General features: G+C 37.7%; 1 protein-coding gene across 3 annotated transcripts in view; it reads right to left on the bottom strand.

Annotated features, from left to right (window-relative positions):
- AP2A2 (adaptor related protein complex 2 subunit alpha 2) overlaps positions 1-19,077 on the bottom strand; it is a 44,183-nt gene that overhangs the window by 7,784 nt on the left and 17,322 nt on the right. Inside the window, exons 3-16 of one of the 3 annotated variants that reach the window (XM_026048576.1) lie at positions 15,934-16,076; positions 14,901-15,094; positions 12,761-12,890; positions 11,825-11,926; positions 10,439-10,547; positions 9,795-9,945; positions 9,195-9,363; positions 7,869-8,006; positions 6,470-6,652; positions 5,459-5,556; positions 5,028-5,259; positions 3,658-3,831; positions 2,217-2,380; positions 373-450 (exon numbers count right to left, since the gene is read on the bottom strand). In XM_026048576.1, coding sequence (XP_025904361.1) covers positions 373-450; positions 2,217-2,380; positions 3,658-3,831; positions 5,028-5,259; positions 5,459-5,556; positions 6,470-6,652; positions 7,869-8,006; positions 9,195-9,363; positions 9,795-9,945; positions 10,439-10,547; positions 11,825-11,926; positions 12,761-12,890; positions 14,901-15,094; positions 15,934-16,076 — 2,065 coding nt within the window. The remainder of the gene's footprint in view (positions 1-372; positions 451-2,216; positions 2,381-3,657; positions 3,832-5,027; positions 5,260-5,458; positions 5,557-6,469; positions 6,653-7,868; positions 8,007-9,194; positions 9,364-9,794; positions 9,946-10,438; positions 10,548-11,824; positions 11,927-12,760; positions 12,891-14,900; positions 15,095-15,933; positions 16,077-19,077) is intronic. The other 2 variants (XM_026048575.1, XM_026048577.1) reach the window with 2 other exon arrangements.

Here is a 19,077-nt window from a genome sequence, read left to right as displayed (position 1 = left end):
TGCTTGCAAATATCAGTAAATTTTGGTAAACTCTTACCCCTTTTAAAACAGTTGTCTGTATTTGCAAAGAGTTGCAAAGCTTATTACACAACTAGAGTTTCCAAAAATGTTTCATTTAAGAGTAGTGTGTGACAGCAATGACTGTTAACGGGCAACTCTAAGCTGTGGATTCATGAGTGTGCCATACAACGCACAGCATTTACAGAAGTGTTCTGCTCACGAGAAGTCTAATACATGTACATATACATGTTTCTGCCCAATTCTACTAGCATTACGTTAATGCACACAATTTTTTTTTTCCTTCCTCTCCTCTCTCTCCTGTAACTATATTCTGGAATTTGCCCAGCCTTGCAAGGTTTTAGTGTTGCTTACTTGTGAAAAAGCTCATCAGCATCATGCACAGTATCAGCTGGTTCCTCAGAAACTACCTCAGATGAAGCCAGGTCAGGGCTAGTTCAGGCAGCACAAAGGAAGAAAGGCGGTAGCGACAGAGATAGCAGGAGTTAGTAAAGACAGCTTAGTGCTTAGTTATTTCCTTTACCTCCTTCCTCAAAAAAATGGTACTTGTGAGAATTTAATGCATGAGAAGTTTATTAGCTGCCCTAGCTGAGTATACCTGGAAAGGTTTTAGGCATTAAGTGATTACTTTCTTTCCCCCACCCCACTTCATGACTATTAGGAACCAGGAATTCCTCCTGAGGACAGGAGATGCTGAAGACATTCAGCAGCTTAAGTTTATACCTCTTCACCAAATCCTTTTAGGCATTTAATTATTTGTGACAGTTTAGTTCAAAACCATAAATGGAGGTGTATATTAACCACTTCAAACCTGCATTTGAAACAGATCTCATCTACATTAATGGAATTTCTCATGATGACTGCACAGTCTGTTCTTAAAAAGAAACCACAAAATATTTAAAGCGTAGGCAACAGTACATGGGCACATGGTGTATGACTAAGCCAAGTAACACATTAGAAGCAAAAATGACAACAGCACTAGAAAAGCAGCAGGAAACTATAGAAGGCAACTTGGCAGTACAGCTGAAGGAGTGTTTCATCTTGCACAGATGAACCAAAGTTGGACAACGCTAGACTTTCCTCTGCAGCAAGAGGAAACTCAGTTTAAGTAACTTTCTTATGAAGCTACTAGTCAGATTTTTTTTTTTTTAAGAATATCAGAGTTTTAAAAAGCTCTAACAAGTGCACACGTTTCTTAAAATTTTGGTACTGTGCAGCACAATAAAACAACACTTACTGCTTTTCAAGAGAAAAGGAGGATTGAGTTTTAATCACTGCAAACCTGCAACAGTGTCTGGCCTTGTACAAAATTCTGATGAAATGCAACGTGGTCCAGGCAGATTGCTTTCACTAACCACACCTCTTATATTAAGACGCCCAGTAAGCGCATCATCACATCATGATGTGATATCCTTGATAATATTATGTTCGTTGGCCAATAGGAAGAAAGATTTTGAAAGATGTCATTGTCATTCAATTCTATTTACTTCCAAAATTTTAGCCAAGTGACATTTGAGCATAGCCACAGGCTGTTTCGTATTAAAGGACTAATAACACACTATGCCTGATATTACAGCTGGCAATCTACACAAAAAGACAATTTTAATCAAATCTCCCTCTCCTTCATCCTAAGAAAAGAAAAGTTTTTTTTTCCTTTTTCTTTTTAGACAGTCTGTCAGACAGTAGCAGAGCAATGAAAGTATTTCTTGAAACTGGAGCACAAATCTTTATATATTTAGCTAGGAACAACCCAGCCCACTGATCCGGTGCAAGTTTGCTGTAAGCGAGGAAATGCAAGAATGCTTTGTGGAAACAAGAAACAATATACAACAACAATGTACTCATGTAGGGCCAGATAACCCCCAAATTTACCATGTATTGCTGAGATGCACGAGTGGTTTATTTTAACAAGCAAAACCAGAAGGAAAGCTAGGCAAGACTGTGTGACTAATATCCTTAGGCTCGCTATCACAGACTCAGTTTTGCAACAGCAAAGGTTTCAATGAAGATAACATATCCAGCATAAAGAGGTCAAGAACAAGAACACCTCTTCTGCTCCAGAACTACCACCCAGGAATGTATTCATGTAGCTGGAAGAAAACTGAAAGTTATTAGTTTGATGCATTCTCTTCTCTAAGCCCAATTTAGCAGGCAAATACCTCCCCAGAGACCTTACAGGGTGTTTCATTCTCAATTACCTGGCAAAGTTGTCATCAGAACCAGGAGCGAGAGGTGCGACTGCCGAAGCGGAATCTGAGAACACGTCCACGAGCAGGCTACCGCTAGAGGCGGGCGGGGGAGCTGAGTTGGTAAGAGGGGCTGCACCCAGACCCAGCAGATCCGCAGACGGAGAAGGAGTAGACTAGGGAAGACAAGACACTTCAGAATTAAACTACAAAAAGACTAAGACAGAGCTGTCTTTTGCTGGGTAACCTAAGCTGTGGCAAATTCTTTCCTCCTCCATCAAGGGCAGGGTAGACAAGGGAAGACTTTATAAATGCAGTTACTGCTTTGTGTTTCAATTTAAGTTCTTTCCCCCTCCCATTTGAATTATAACCATCTAGAAGTTAAATAAAAACAAAGCCTCTGAAAAGCAGAGCTTGTGCTTAATTTAAGACCACAAGCAGTAAAGGTAGACATGAGACTTTTAAGAAGGTCTTTCCTCAAGCAGAGCAAAGGTACCATCAGAGGCCTAACCAACCCAGGCATTCCTGAGTCACATACAAGAACAAGGCATAGACTGGTGGTAGCCAAAGTGTTTGCGCATTAGGTGCTAAGTCTAAAATAATCAAGATATTATCTTACAAGATAAAGAATATAATTTTAGACTTGCAACAAACAGCTTAAGTAGCTCATGGAAATGCAAGTCACCTCAAGGTTATTGTGTACAGGAACTCCCAGATAGAGCACTGACAAGATTAAAGGACAAAGTTAAAAAGTATGGAATGTGCCAAGGCACTTCTCCTCTTAAGTAATATACTACTCTATCTCAACCGTAATACTAAGTTATTCTTGTTATTAAAATCAAAAACTTAAGTATTTTGTTAGGGCAGTGGTTCATCCCTCCAGCCTTAGTTGGCCAAGTGAGAAGTTGCAGTTAAACAAGACAGCAGCACTGTCTACCACAATGGAACTCAAAACTACTGTGTTAAGTAAGCTTATATAACCTCATCACTATAGTTGATGGGCACCTGCACTAAAGTGCTGTTCACTTCTAGTGAAAACAAGAACCAGAAACAAAGTGAAAAAATATCATACTAGAAGAAGCGTAAGAACAGAAACTCAAAATGCTCCTTTCAAATATGTTCATTTTACAATTCACCTTCACTGCAAATTATTCAGAGGAAAGACATGCCCATTTCTAAGACTGCAGCAACATTTCTCAGTGGAACAGTATAAAAAGGGATTTTTTTTTTTTTTTCCAGAGTGCAGATAATTCTTCCCCATTTATATACCATAGGTAAGTTCTCCCAAGCAAAGCTCAATACAGTGTGCAGGGAAAGCAGCTACAGGTTCCCCTTTATACCAAAAGGGGACAGTCTTATATTTAAGCCCAGTGCAATTCCCTCTACTGATGCAATTCCCTCTTCGCTTCCACACCTTGTGAACTGCTGAAATAAGAAGAGTTTTTAAACTCACAACAGCGCTGGCATTGACAGAGGCAGGTTCAGCACTTCCATTCATATCAGAACTCCTCTCCTTTTTGATCTCTTCCAGGTCAGTAACTGTGCCAGGTCCCTTCTTCTTCTTGAGCTTAGCCAGGATAGAAGACTCTCTCTCTGGAAAGGGAGGCATTTCTTCTAGCACTGTAGCCTAATCACAGAAGAAGTATACTAGTTATATTGGGAAAAAAAAAAAAAAAACCCACACATTATCTTATGCAGAAAGACTAAACAAGCTGGGCCTGTAAGTGACAGTCCTATTCCATCTAGTTTTGAGTCATGTATTCACTTTAACATAGCATAAATAACCCTTTAACATCTTTATTTTTGCAACCCTCAAAGAGCTTCCATTAACTTTTCAAATGTTGCAGAGCAAAGCAATGCACAATGATTAGCGATTCAATGACAGGAAGAGATTTTAGACTTTAAAGGCTTGATCCAATAATTCCATCTTTGAAGCACTAGTCAAATCTCTAGAGAAAGAGGAAAATTACTAATATACAAGGCCCCACCACACAGCTCTCACTATTCTCCTCATGTCAACATGCAGTACTGTATCTTACAGGTTCTACCTTTACATGGCTTTAGTGTACATGTTCTTTTAAGATATTATCTACTTCCACACTTCAACATCTCACTTCATTGAGACAACAAGCCCAGCTTCATATGCTTCACTAAAAGTCATGCATACTTGTATGTTCATCTGCTCCTTAGAGATATACCCAAAGAGGTGTTCCCAACCTTCCTCTGAAAGCCCACAAACCACTCCAGTTAAAGACAGGACGCCTGTCATTTGAACACTACAACACTATGGCAAGATCCTCTATAAGCACATAGGCTTCCCTCAGGCCAGAGCTCAGCACTTCAGCAACATGAACTGTGCAGGGACACAAAACTCTGCATCTACAACAGTTAAGAGCTCCAATTTCAAAGCTGCAGCTACCTAGCTAACATATTACAGAGAAACATGAAGCTACTGAAAGCCCTCAGAATATAAGGCCTCAGACTTTCATGCACTAACACTGCAGGGCTTCACACTATTCCAGCTTTCACCAAGTTTGCATTAACATGCATTAACTTACTTTGCTACCAGAAAAACAACTTTTATTCTTAGCTCTAAGTAAAAGATATCTGCAGCTAAACTCATAGATAAGAAAAAAATAATAAAAAAACCCCAGCCACTTTATGATTCCTAAATTTAAATGAAGTTTTGGAGCAATCACCTATGGCTTATTGAAATTGTATTCATTGACAGAAGATCCATTAACGGATTTTAAATTCACATAGCTAAAGATTTCTCCATAATAAACAACAAAACACACAATAAAAAGAAAATACTACACCTACCAATATATCAGTACTGGCAATGGTACTGAGCCTCAGATATTCAACAGCTCTCTGCTGCAGCTCAACATCGGCATTCTTAAGCTGACTGTCACTGCGCAACACATCCTGAATTGTAGTTTTGATTTCTGGAAACAGGTTCACAAACTTGATATAGGTAGACAGAAGCAGAGCTCGGGTAGGAACACTACACAGATGAAACTTGGAGTGCAGCAAGTTGAACTGGATGAGTGGACTTAAAAGATGAGAGGAGAGAGGGGAAATAACTTGTTTAATTTTCACAGTAATGATAATTCTTAATGCATTACTATCAAGTGCCAAAACATCTTTTTAAGAGCTCTTCTTAAGAGCATTAAACAGACAGTAATTCTTTACAAAGGAGCTATTATTAATCCAAATGAATAATTAGAGATCTTCTTTAAAAGACATTTTACCTTGACCTTGGATCACCTGCTATCAGATTTCCAAATTCTCCCAAGATGTAGCCACCTACTTTTACAAGATTCTCATGGCATGCTGGAGCTTGAAGGGCCTGTAGAAAATATCAATAGATGGTCATTAATTTGTAATATGTCAAAAAGATTTATTTCACCTGCCACTCCCATGCCCAGTTTCCTGGTGTACTTTCTTAGAACAGCAGATCATAAGTCTAAGAGGTAGAGAACAAATTATGCATAGATACAGTGGAAATTTTCCTATAAGATAGGCAAAGATTTAGCAAGCCAAGTCATACCTAACATAAGTGTTACTAACTCAAGAGAATTCTTAAAGCTCACTTAGCAGTACTGTGAACTTCTGAGGACAGATACAACCACCTGGAACTTCCTAACATCTTTAGGAGAGTCAAAAGTATGCCAGTATGTTTAATTTGATTCTTGTAGGAATGTGCTAAAGTTGTCAAAGATGTAAATACTGTCTTTTTAACTACGAAGGCAAGAGAGATAGGTCACTTTAAGCATTCAGCAAAAATGACCAAGTTGAAAGCCCATCTGAAGAATCCAAGTAGAGTCAGAGCAATAAGGTCTGCCATTTTGAAAAGTTTACCTTAACAGTTAAGATTCCACTTGTACGATATCGTGAACAACTGGAATGGGCATACAGTCTACAAGGATCACCAAGTTATTTTGAGTGCTTGGATTCCTACAGCACATAAAACTGAAAATATTTGTAGAGTCTCCTATTTTTATTTTAGGTTTTGTTAATTTTCCAAATAATGCCATTTCCTTACCAAGATATTCACTAAAAACAACAACAACAAAAAAAAAACACACAAAGAAAAAAGTCTAGGATGCTATACTTAAAGCTCCAGCCGTATTTTTCTCCAAATAATTCACAAGCAGATTTCTTTATTCTTTCCTAAGAGGGAATGCACACAGCTGCTAAGACTACACATTTGCTTCAGTTCCAAACCAATTCAAAATGCAACGCAAAAGAATTATTCTTACCTCAAAAACAGTCTTTGCTGCATACCCTTGAACATCATCCCTGTTAATGACAATCTGAATAACACGGTACCATACTTCTTCACTGACATAGTCACCAGCGATGCGAATCAGATTCAAGATGGTATCCACATACCAGGTATAATCCACTGCATACTTCTCAGCTAGAATTGCAACTTTCAGCACCTGAACAAACACAGATGACAAGACAGCAGAAGCTTGTCAATCTTCTGGGTTCTAAATGCTGTGATTCTATAAGCTGTGAATAGAGATCAACTTTTAAATATGCTGTGAACTCTAAGAGAAACCCAGAAACATCTATTTCATCTGTGTCTAGTTCACTTGCTCCCAAAGCTGAGGTGAAAGATGATGCTAAGAGGCAGAAATTGCCTCCTAACACCACATAACATGGTACATTAGAGCACCCTGCAAGTAGTATAGAGTTGAAGAGTGACAGACTTAAGTGATCAAGAAAAAGCTAACAAAACTATTCTTTGCTCTAAAAGCATATAAACCACCACTGAGAGAACACTAATACTTTAAAAAAATGTCGGTGCTCACACTAGATGAGACACATCAGAATCACTAAATTCGTTGCCATTTCAGAACAGGTCAAAATCTGCAGCAAAGTGTCAACAGCAGGAAGAGACTAAACACATCATTTGAACGAGGTTGCAACCAAACTAGCCAGTTCCTTTAGGTAAGTTAACAGAAGGAAATTGATGTTATCTGCAAAGCCAGTGTAACTTGCCAACTGCCAAAAGACAGCGTAACAGCTAAATCAAGTAACTTTTTACTCTATGCTAATTTGATCAAGGACTTGCAGCAATTTAGTCCCAACTAAGAAGATTACTGAAGTGACTGTAAATACAGACTATTGCCACACTTCTGTGAATGTCACTTACTGCATATTTTATCTTTTGCATTTTTTTCTGCTGGGAGAAAGGAGGCAGACAACATTCCTCCCTTTTAACTCATCATCTAAGTCAGAGCTCCTGGGAATCCTTAGACTAGGGGAAAGTTCTCACGGCACACAGCTTAAAATCCTACATACAAAAATAAGTATTTATCATTCTAAGTTTCGAAACAAAAAGTAGTTGTCTAGAGATAAGACATAGCTCAGTAGAACTAGAGACTATTTTTTTTCCAGAGCACTAAAAATTCACTTCACCGCCTATGCAAAAAAAAAAAAAAGCCAAGTTATTTTTTAAATTTCCCGATTTCAGAGTCTTTTCATATTATTATTTTAACCTAAACAAACACATCATTACTAGATACAACCCTTATTTCTTTTTTTTTAATCCCCATCTTGAAGGAATTTCTATCACAGACTCAATAGGTGTCAAAGCCAGATTAAAACAAAAAGGAGCACACACAAAAAGAGGAAATACAAATATCTCACAATTTCTTCCCTAATGGAATAATCAGCAGTCTCCAAATAATTCAGCATTTCAGCCACAATCTGTTGAGCATTGCTTCGGTCACACATAGCATACAGCAGATCTACAGCTCTCTGTCGTACACTCACATCTCTTTCAGTCTGCAAAAGGACACAGCAGAAGGTCAAGATGATTTCACATTTGGAAAGAATGTGCAGCTTACCAAAAACATTACACCTCCACATTTTATTTTTCATAGTCAAATTTAGAACAAGTGCCTTTTAATAAGCTTTCAGAGACAGAATGAAGTTTTTCAAAATGTTAACATTCCCTTGACATGAGCTACAAGTTTCTCATGTTATTTCCACTTCTAGTCACCTAGGAAGAGGTCCCTGGAGACTCAGAGAGCTAACTGGTTTCACAAAACATTTAGCAAAACATTTAGTCTTTAAAAAAATAAAAATGGAAAGAAAAAACCCATAAGGTATTGTTTACATTTACACATTCAAATGCAGACAAATGCTTAGAGCATGGAAGAGCTTCAACTCCAATACTGCACTCCAAGGATTCACAAGCTCGTGGTGTACTCTAAATAGGATAACCTGCACCACTTGTCAGAGACAAATTAAGAACCAGCTAAGATGGTCATAATCATCAGGGTGATGGACAACTAGCTACCTGGAGCTTCAGCACTGAACTTGCCTCAAATCAAGAGAAGCTCAGCTGAAACGCAACAGAGATACATGCTTTAAGGTTAGACAAATGTATTAATGTGCTATAGTACAAGTTTGGAAGGAAACATAACACGTAAACACTGAAGCGTTCTGCATTGCCAAGCAAAAACAGGTGCCAATAAATCTTCCTGTTTCAATTTCTGCTAGCTATACAGCTTTATGGCTTCTGGAATGTGGAGAAAAAAAATATATATATATATATGGGGTTTTGTAGAGAAAGCTGATGACCTACTCTACTGCTTCCCACAAGCTGTTGCAGTGAAAGGATAATGTCTGTTTTTATCAGTAAAGATAGCAACAGACAAGGTCTGCATGAGCACTCTGTTTTGAATTTTGACTCTTTAAAGATACTCATGCGTCTTCAGTCTCCAGTACATCATCCTTATAACATTCTGGAGCCTCAGCAACAAGCATCAGATCCACCAGCATAATGTAAATTTAAAGGTAACTTTTATTGCTATAAGCACAGGATAATTTTGCAGAATTAAAAAGAATTAGAGCAAGTTTCTAGATATAACTCATTTAATCCCCAAGTATTACTAGCCTTAATGAAGAGGGAGAAGGAGTAGGATACAAGGATTATACTTAAAAATAGACAGTATACTTAATATTTACCTTCAATGCATTGATAACTGTTTCTATGTGTGTTTTCACAGCCTCATGTGAGAATTCAGAGCTGGCAAGCGTGCACATGCTTTCCAGTGCTAGGTAACGCAAATTAGTTTCTCGGTGCTGCAAGAACTGACCTAGCTGGTTACAGGCGCGGACTAGTAGATTTGGCTCACTGCACAGAATAGGAGAGAAAGTGAAAGGGTTAAAAGCAACAGATACAAGAACATCAGGTAAAGAACACTGTTTCTGCAGTGCAAGTTTCTTAAGTGCCTTAAAAAGTGTCTGCTAGAATAACTTACTGGTGAAGTTAAAATTCAGATACTGTAAGATCATCTCTATTAGATAAGAGTTGTGGGTCACAACACAAAACTTAATACCAGAAAGAACAAGAAACAGCAATAAACAAAATGCTAGCAGTGACATAGTACATTAATACTTTTCAACTCAAGTGCTGCAGCTGATGTTGCAACCTGGCAAGCAATTTCATACAACAATTTTTCCTTTAAGTAAAAGTCTGTTTAATATTTAAGATGAAGCAATTTTCCATTTTTCCATTAAAATAAAAGAAAATACTGTTGTAATAAAAATATTCTCACTGCTCACCTGTCATGATGTATTATTAAGCTTATTGCCTCAAACAGCACAGCATTCTTGGCATTCGAGTGTTGCACTTTCTTAGATTTTGGTGGCTCCTGAGCTTTGTTAAGGATAGTTTCCAGGCATTCTGTGAGACGACCACGTACCGCAGGGTCTTCTGGAGAAGAACAAGCTGTTGGACAACTTCATTTTGCTCAACACCCCAACCCCTACTTTAGGCCTTCCACCCGCTAAGCTTTGAGAATAAGCTGAGGCAATAATTATGTGTTAAGCAGTTCACTCTCCCCAATGTACATTTAACAGAGAAGTCTAAGCCACGTTTCTACCAGGGCAAGAAGAAAAGCCAAACATCGTCTGCAATGTAATATATTTCAAGACTTTAAAATCATTGATAACACTACACAACATTAAACACTTACAACATAATTCAAAGAGCTAGGTGTCTTAGACTAGAGTATCAAATCAAAACGCATCTTGCAGTCCAGCTGCAATAGTCATTTGAACAAACTGAAACTCCTGAAGTACAAGTGTCAATATTCATACCCTAAGACACAGTGATTACACTCCAAGTTATTTTCACACACCACCAAAGTGGTTCTTGATATGATGCACTGTGTGAGAGGTGACCACTGTTACGGTTTGTGCATTACCTGGAGGTGGATAGCACTGTAACAGCCTCAGAAGTTTCACAGATAACCAAGGAGCAGGAACAAAGTAGTAAGTATAGTCTTGAAGATCTGTTGATGCAGAGGTTACAATCTGTAAAATAAGCAGATAGCACAGATAAACAGCTACTGCAGTTTCAAGTGATTTGCAATTGATAGAAGCAACCAAAAGAAGAAGGAGCACTGTAGATCACCTTTGATGGAGGTTTATAGAACTATGCCGCTGGTAATGTTTGAGCCTAGGTTCAAGTTTTCATACTGTCAAAACTCTGTCAAGTTCTCTAATCAGAAGAATTCAGTTCTATAGATCTAGTAGTCCAGGGTGTTACCTCTACCCTTCCACTCCTCTAATCATTCTGTGTTTTTACAAAAAAGGAATTTTAGAGTATTGTTAAACCTCACAGGCCATTGATATAGGTGATTACTGAATCTTTAAATAGGAGAATTACTGATAGATTGACGTTAAAGCAGAAGGATCCATTACTTCTCATAATATTCTCCAACAATAAACAGTTTGCATTTACAGAAGAGGTTTTTATACCTATTGAAATGTGACAAGGACTACATTGGGCTTCAGCAAAATGACTTCACAGATTTCCCAACACATACCTCCCCAACACACATCTTAACACAGTAAGCACAAGTCTGGCACTAGCTTTGCTCAAAGACATTTCACTTGATGGTTGCTGTTGCATTATGAAACAGTTATTCATTTCCCTTAAACAATTATTCAATTCCCTCAATTCTCTGGCTTTTAAGAAATAAAAGTCCTCCTATCCAAAATGAAATTAAACTTCTCCAAAACACATGTAATTCTGGATCTTAAACTGCATAAACTGAGGCCTAAAATTCACCTGTTAAGTAATACCTTAAAAGAGGTATTACTTAAAGCCATCAGAAAGATGACCGATAATCTTGTATGTAGTTTATATTAAACTAATTAAAAACTAAACTAAAAGTATGGTCTGTGTTTTTGGGAGCTCAAGCATTAATGCTTGATCCAATTACTCTTCACTGTTACAGTAACAAAACAAGGACAAAAGTCTCAAATGCACTTGTGGGGGTTCTTGGAGCAGTGACAGTACCAGGAGCAGGTGACACTGCCCAGCTACACAGACTTTTGGTGTAATCCTCATCTAAGAAAAGTTTGTGTAAGTTAATATATTTTTCCATCACTGTAAGCCACAAATATTAAAATGGGCTAAGTAAACTAGCTGTATGTGTACATGGATAGAGAGCATGATCCTCCTTTTTAACAGCAGGTTAATCTGACCTAGAAAACTTAGTAAATAATCATCAGTAAACTACGGTGACCTAGAGAGCTGAACAAGTTAAATAATAAAGTTTTATCAGGGTTAACATTAGACTTACTCTGCTTAATCTTGACACTGCCAAGGAGACTGAAGTTTTGAACTCTTCTGGGTTCTTCTGTGCCAAAGTGGTAATCAGACTTGTAGCTGCAGTAACCACACCCTGGAAAGAGAACAATGTCTACAGTTCAGTCTTGTAACAGTTTAAGATGGTCCTAATTAAAAGCATCTTTCACTTGAATTATTTCTTATATAGAAGGAAAAAAAAAAAACCCACACGGCAGATCATCCAGGAAAGAAATCTGACAAGCAGAATGTGATTTGTGGAATATATTTTATAAAATAAAATTACTAAAACAGTCAAAATAACTTTTAACATGTTACATATAGTAAATAAAACTATTGTTTTGTAATTGTGAGCATATATCTCATTTTATATACTTCACATGATATCACTGCAGACTAGAGTACTCCTATTACTGTTTTGCAAGTCTAAGTATCCTTATATTTGTAAGGTAACTGGATGGGGAAAAATAGGCTCTCATTAAAAACAATAGTTGTTGGGTTTTTTTGAACAAACAGGATAAAAATGACTGCTTGGAGACTGCACAACCAGGAAGTCTAAGCACTACCAAAGAAGATTTTGTATTTTCAGTACAGCTCTAATCTTCAGAGGAGCCTGGAAATTGTTAACATTATACCTACACATATGATTTATGATAAAGCACAAGATTAATTTATTTACAGTCAAAGCAAAGAAGGAAAAGCTTATGCATATTACACTTATATTGACAAGCCTAATATAACAAGGCTCTATCAGAAAAACACATTAGTTACAATAACAACCACCTTCTTTCATCTCTAACTCCAATCCTGAAGAAAACAGCCACCCACTAACTTACTTAAAAGACTCAAAAGGGAATACATTCATTATGTATTTAATAGCTACTAAACTCTAAACAAAACAGGCCCAAGAAAGAGAAATAAACTAACTTACCAAGTGCTGGTCATTGAGCAGATGTACCACCCTGGACGTCCAGTCTCCCATGGGGACAAGATCAGGAGAAGTTCGATATAGACGTAGCAAGCATAACGCAGCACTCTGTTTCACGCTATCCATAGTATCTCTGCAGGACACGATCATGTTTTAATTTGTATTAAAGTCACAGCCATACTCACATGCTGCCCTAATGCTAATCTTTGCCCTGCTGCAACATCCGCTAGTGATGGATCATCTTTCCAAGTACATGGAAACAGAAGCTAATTAAGTAGATTCTGTGCTAAGACTTTGTTGTTCAGAATTGTCAGGTAGGCTGTTAGGTTGACTTGTCAAACCATTAAGCCTTGTATCCTCTGTAAGGTGTATGGGGGGTTGTTTGTTTACAAGTTAAACTGACATTTCACACCACTCCATTAGACTTGGAAGATATTCATTAGAGTCAAAAGTTCACTAGGCATCATGAATACAAGCTTCTTCTGAAGAGACTAAGGCCATGCAGCTAAATTTCAAGTTATGCATGGGAACAAACCTGAATTTCCAGAGAGTTAATGATTTCTCTAATATGCTGGATCTACTAAACAGCTTCAGGGCCTTTGACTAGCATCAAGTAGGCTAACTATCACCTAGCACACTACCTACAGATCTTTCATGCCATTCAAGCTGTTGATATTGGAATTGACCATTAGAAAAGAGTATGCTACAATTCTAGTTCAGTGAGCTCCCTTTTGCAAAATAGTCATTTATTTTATTAATTTATTTTTAAAACACATTCTGTCAATTACAATAGTTAAGAATGTACAGAAAGTGCTGAAAGTTTTAAGAGCCAATTTATACCATTTATGCTCAGGTCACTACAAAACTCCATGTCCTCCAAAACTGTTAGGGACATTGCAAGAAAAGAAAGTAGTGAGCCTAACCTGATCCCAAAACTTGGTTTTCTTTAGACATACACTGTCATGCCTGCTATAAAGGGCAAGTCTGCTGAGAAAGGGTAAGTTGTGGGATAGATTCTCTGCCCTTTGATCCACTAGCCCTGAGAGGCAGTGAGCATCAAGTGTTAGTTGCTTCTTTCTCTGCTCTTTCTGGCCCATACTAAGTTTCAGCAATGCAAAACACTAATTACGTTCAAACTATACTTATAATACATAAGGAATTGACTGAGATGTGGCAATATAGTGGCACTATTTCAGTAGTGGCAAAATCCAAGTGAAACTCCTAGATATCACACCAGACCATTTCCCTTGTCCCCTGCTTAGATAGTTCACAGAAAGTCAGATTAAAGTTGCATAAACAAATGTGTTTTTTTTTTCCTTAAAGCTCCAGGGCTTGATATTTAGAGTATTAATAAATGTATTACACAACATATTGCTTCACAGCATTAGTATCAGATAACAGCCTGCTGTAAAACAGACCCACACGCACTTAAACCATAATAGTATTATGCGTTTTGAACTGCTATTAAGAAGCTTTAGGTTTCAAAATGAAATAGTCCTGCAAGCACAGGTTTCTCTGCATTTAACTACATTTCTAAACCTTTACCAAGTCTGTTTACAGAGATTTAATAAGAACAAGGGAAAGTTAAACCACAAGTAGTCAGGCATTATCTTTATACAGAAATTGCTACTCTTACTCAGAGAAGTCAACACTGCTAGTGGAGGGAGCAAGAATGCTCACTGTACAAAGAACATTTGCCCACTCCTGATGAATGTCTTGATCATTTGAACAGCTTCATTTTATCATGAGATTTGTAGTTTAGGTCTCTATATTTAGATCCATTAATTGCTCCTCTTTACTTCAGGAGAGGAGTGAAAAAGCAAGATGTATGTATTCCAAATGTTCACTGCTACAGTTTTAAATGGAGGGATGGGGGGGGGAAAAAAGACTTAATTGTTACACAGAGCTACAAAAGCCTATTTGAGGTATAGTCATAGAATTACTTTCTATGTTTTATTTATACAATTGTGCATTAAATCCCACTCAAGTATGCCAGAGCATCCACAGTTACCAGAGACTGCTGCTTTTTTCATTACAAGACACAGGGTTGGAAACATCTAAGTAAGATGCAGCTGCTCCTGATGAATCAAGTACCTTAAAAGGTTTAATGGTTTTGTATTTGAAGGAGGCATCTCATACCTACCCAGCTACAAGTATTTTTGGAATTTCTCCAGCAAATGCTTCCGCCATCTCCCGGCTACCCACATTAGCAATGCAGTGCAGAGCTAGCCCCATGAAGGTGGGGTTGCGGCTGGCCAGGTCATTCTTGATCGCGTTGTTTATTAAGCGAATCAGCTCACTGTTCGAGTTCACTAGTACAGAGATGAAGAGGTACCCCTGTGATTCACAGAAAGGAAAGGAAAATTGATTTCAGTTGGACTTAGTTTGTGTTTTCTGCTAATGTCATAAGTAATTCTTTGAGCATACATAGGTCTTCTGTAGTACTGGAGGGATGGGCAGAAATATACCACAGTAAAGGCTAAAAAGAACAAAAAAGAGGGAAGTGTAAGTGCATACAGTTTAGTGTTTCTCAAGTCCATCACTTTTTAAGAGAAAAGAGATAAGCCCCGCAGATCATAACCTGCTTAAGCATTTACCCTGTAATGTAATTTCTCAGCAACGGAATAACTGAATGGGAATCAAGAACTGACTTACTATTCAGACATCACTGGACTACATCTACCTGATAAAGATAACCTTTGCTGGGAAGATTTAAGGGGATATTTTGAAAATTAACATTTGCTTGCCTTATTCTGGTTCAATTTATAGCTAGCCACTGCACAAAACTAGCGCTGGAACTCATGCTTGCAGTTTGTTAGCGGGTGCAAGCACATTTCCTTAAATGACTTCCTATAAAACCTAAAATCCTACCTGAACACTACAGTCAGGTCAGGTTCTTAATAAATAATTTTTAGGCTGAATACATGTTTCAGCTGCTACAAGTAGCATAATTTATTTAGGCACTACAGGAACACAACCTCTTGAGCCATTTAGTAGAACAAGAAACCCTCTGTACAAACACGTGCTGTTTTTGAGCACAAGCTAGATCCAAAACAAACTTGTTTCAAGGAAAACTTGAGCAGGAGGGGGCGGGGAAGGACACTGTACATATTTTACAGCTAAGGGAGGATATTAGACAGTATGCCCTGTCTTTCATACAGGTGGTATTTACTCACTATTTGTTTTTCTGTGTATCTATTAGAACTGAGCAGGTTTACAGCCTCCATGTGACCAAAGTCAATGTCATGCCCCAGGAGAAAGATGAAAAGCAGCTTGCAGACATATTTTTTCTTACTATAGCCATCCAGAGCCTTGTCACCTAGAAAGCAAGGAAAAAAAAGAACAATTAAGCCTCTGCTGTTCCCGTATTTCAGATGCCCTTGTGAAGTCTGAGGCCTTTCACCCTGCAAACAGTTCCACTGAAGTACCTCAGTATGTCTTCAATGGAGACCTACTTAGTGATGACGACTGACATTTGATGCAATACGCACGAAGTGGCACTGAGAGAGAAAAAAAGTGGGAGTTCATAAATTCAACTTAATTTCACTAAGGTCACTGTATTTTATATAACATTCATCTTAACATTCAATTAACGGTAAATGAAAGCTAATTGTACTGTTGTGTTTTTATAATGTGTAAAGTATCATTCCATATATGCAAGCATAGGATGGTGGCAAATCCATTATCTCAGTGGAAAGGTAATTTATGAAACTATAGAGTGAATGACTGGGATAAATAAATTGTGGAAAATCTACTTAATACTCATTTAAAAGGACTACAAATATGTGTACCATTTTGTGCTAAACATTGAAGTTACCATAAGCTGTCACTAGCAAGAGTCAGACAAGTCAAGCAACTTGCCACTTGGGAATTAAAAAACTTCTATATACATGTGTGTGTGTATATATATATATATATATATTTATTTCAGCTTGTGGAACACAGGTAGCTCACAGCACTTCCTAGCAAGCACACAAATATTGATCAAAGAGCAGGTCTAAGCCTTCTGTGTATCTGTCCTCCTGTTGAGCCAGCTGTTCAAGCTTTATCATGGAAAAGGATCCTTTCCAACTACTAACACTAATCCATACAGTGGGAACACTACAGTGACAGAGCTTTTGGGCCTCCAACCTACAGAGCTAGTACAACACAAGTAAGTTTTATAAGCAGATTATCTTTTTACTTATGACTGAATGCTATTCCTAGCAGATTAAGTGCTCCACAATAAAAAAAAAAAAAAAAATTAAGTAGAAGCAATATGAAACAAATCAGTTGGTCTTCTTCTAGAAGGCAGAATGATCCGAACACATTCCGAAGCCTAAAAACATAAAAATGAGATTATCAAGTCAGCTTTGGAGCGTTCATAAGATAAGTGTAATTCACCAGTGCTTCAGCTTTAGAAGGAAAAAAACACTCCACGAGGGTTTGACCTTATGCTGATGCACAGAGGCATTTCTTGCAGTCTGTGAACAAGGCCTTTTAAGACATTTTCTTCCATCTCCAGTCACAACACACTATAATAGCTTGCAGCTCATCAAGCAAATCATTCCTTCTCCTCAAGGAAATAAATATGAATGCATGCTTTTGGTGAGACATTTCTTCTCTCTCTTACTTGAGGACAAAGAGCACCAGTATATCAAAGTCTATATTCGTCAGTTCAGCTGGGGAAGCAAATTAGTGTAGAAGCTGCTGCCTAGAGGGATATACACACACACACACACACACATATATATAGTGTATATATAAAAAAAGCTCCAAGCCCTTTTTCCTTCCTCTGCTTTTCCTTTTTTCATCTCTGATACATGTAGCAGACAGTTAAATACACAGTTAAGAACCTTAACAGCACAGAAGTCTCCCCTTCATCCACTCTAGACAGTGGTAGAGAAGCAAGCATCTGTAGCTCCTACTGATAATCAATTCAGTGTGAAAGACTAAGAAAAAGGTTAAGAGAAACCCCACCCCTATCAGCTCAACTTAAAACGTTTTGAAGGAATGAAAGTTATCTCAAATACTACATGTTAAGTGCAGTGGTGCTAGTGAGCTAGGAGAAAATGCCCTGGCGCAGAGGCAGATGATGTTTATGCCTCCAGGCTGCAATTACATCATTTTTAGGAGGCTGCTTTCTCTTTTCAGCCTTTGATTTTCAAGCTGCCATTTTTCTACATGCATGCAAACAGCAATTTTAGCATATGATTTTAGAAATTTAATACAGTGATCCTGCAGACTTTTCAGTCTTTAGACAGTAGTTATCTTGATAAATACATAAATTTGCACATATGAAACTGGCATTGACAGCAGTTGCCAACAAAAAGCTTTGGGCAGTATAAAAGCAGCTTTAAGGTAAAAGCAACATTCAGACCCATGTCATGGAAACCAGAACATGCTACTCAAATACTTTATGTGGATACAGGAATCAGCATTACTGCAGTAATCACGATGCTAAAGTCCTGCTACACAAGATACGCTGACAACAGCTATCTTGGCATAAAACTGCCTAAAACCAGTTTTCTTTCAGTCTGCTGACATAAGGCTATTTTCCTGATGAGTTAGTAGCAAAAAGAATCCATAGAGTTTGCTTTATTGGACATTTGAATTAACATGAGGAGAACCAGGGTAGAACATTCAGATTAGGGAAAAATATATTTTCTTCCTATTTGGAAGAAGCATTACCAAAGAAAAAAAAATATGCAAGGGATGTTCAGTCATTTCCACTTATCAAGCTCAAAGCACATGACCAGCTCTTTATGGAAGTGACACAGGCTTTTCAAAGTAGATGCTTTGAAATATTTTTTTCCTGTCCTAAGGAAAGGACATTTCAAGTACTGATTTTACAGTTCTGTTCTTTGCCAGATTATGATGGAGAAATAAATTTTTTTTTTTTTTAAACTGCAGTATGGCAATCTGAAGGTTCTCATTACCAGGCAAACTTAAAAACTAAGCCAAGTAACAATCACTAGTTGTCTTTAAAAACTTTTAGCTCTCAGCACATATTCACATCATCTTATTACCCTGTTTTCTAAATCATTTATTTTGCTATAATTTGAAAAGTCAGCTTTACAGTAACAAAGATGTCTCTGTATATTCCAAGGTACAGAGGAACCTGCAAGGAACCTGCAAGGAACCTGCAAGGAACCTGCAAGGAACCTGCAAGGAACCTGCAAGGAACCTGCAAGGAACCTGCAAGGAACCTGCAAGGGTAGCCTTGCCTTCCATGTGTTATGGAGATTTCATTTTTAAGCAGTCCTACTCCCTTCCAGGTAGCATTTACACAGGGTTCTATTTGAAGTGTTACTAACAAGTCAATTCATTTAAAAGTATGT

This window comes from Nothoprocta perdicaria, unplaced genomic scaffold (assembly GCF_003342845.1).
Source record: "Nothoprocta perdicaria isolate Ctin4 unplaced genomic scaffold, notPer1 scaffold_552, whole genome shotgun sequence".
In the NCBI taxonomy this organism is placed as follows: Eukaryota; Metazoa; Chordata; class Aves; order Tinamiformes; family Tinamidae; genus Nothoprocta; species Nothoprocta perdicaria.
The sequence above is the reverse complement of the archived record's forward strand: the minus strand, read 5'-3'. Positions and strand labels throughout refer to the sequence as shown.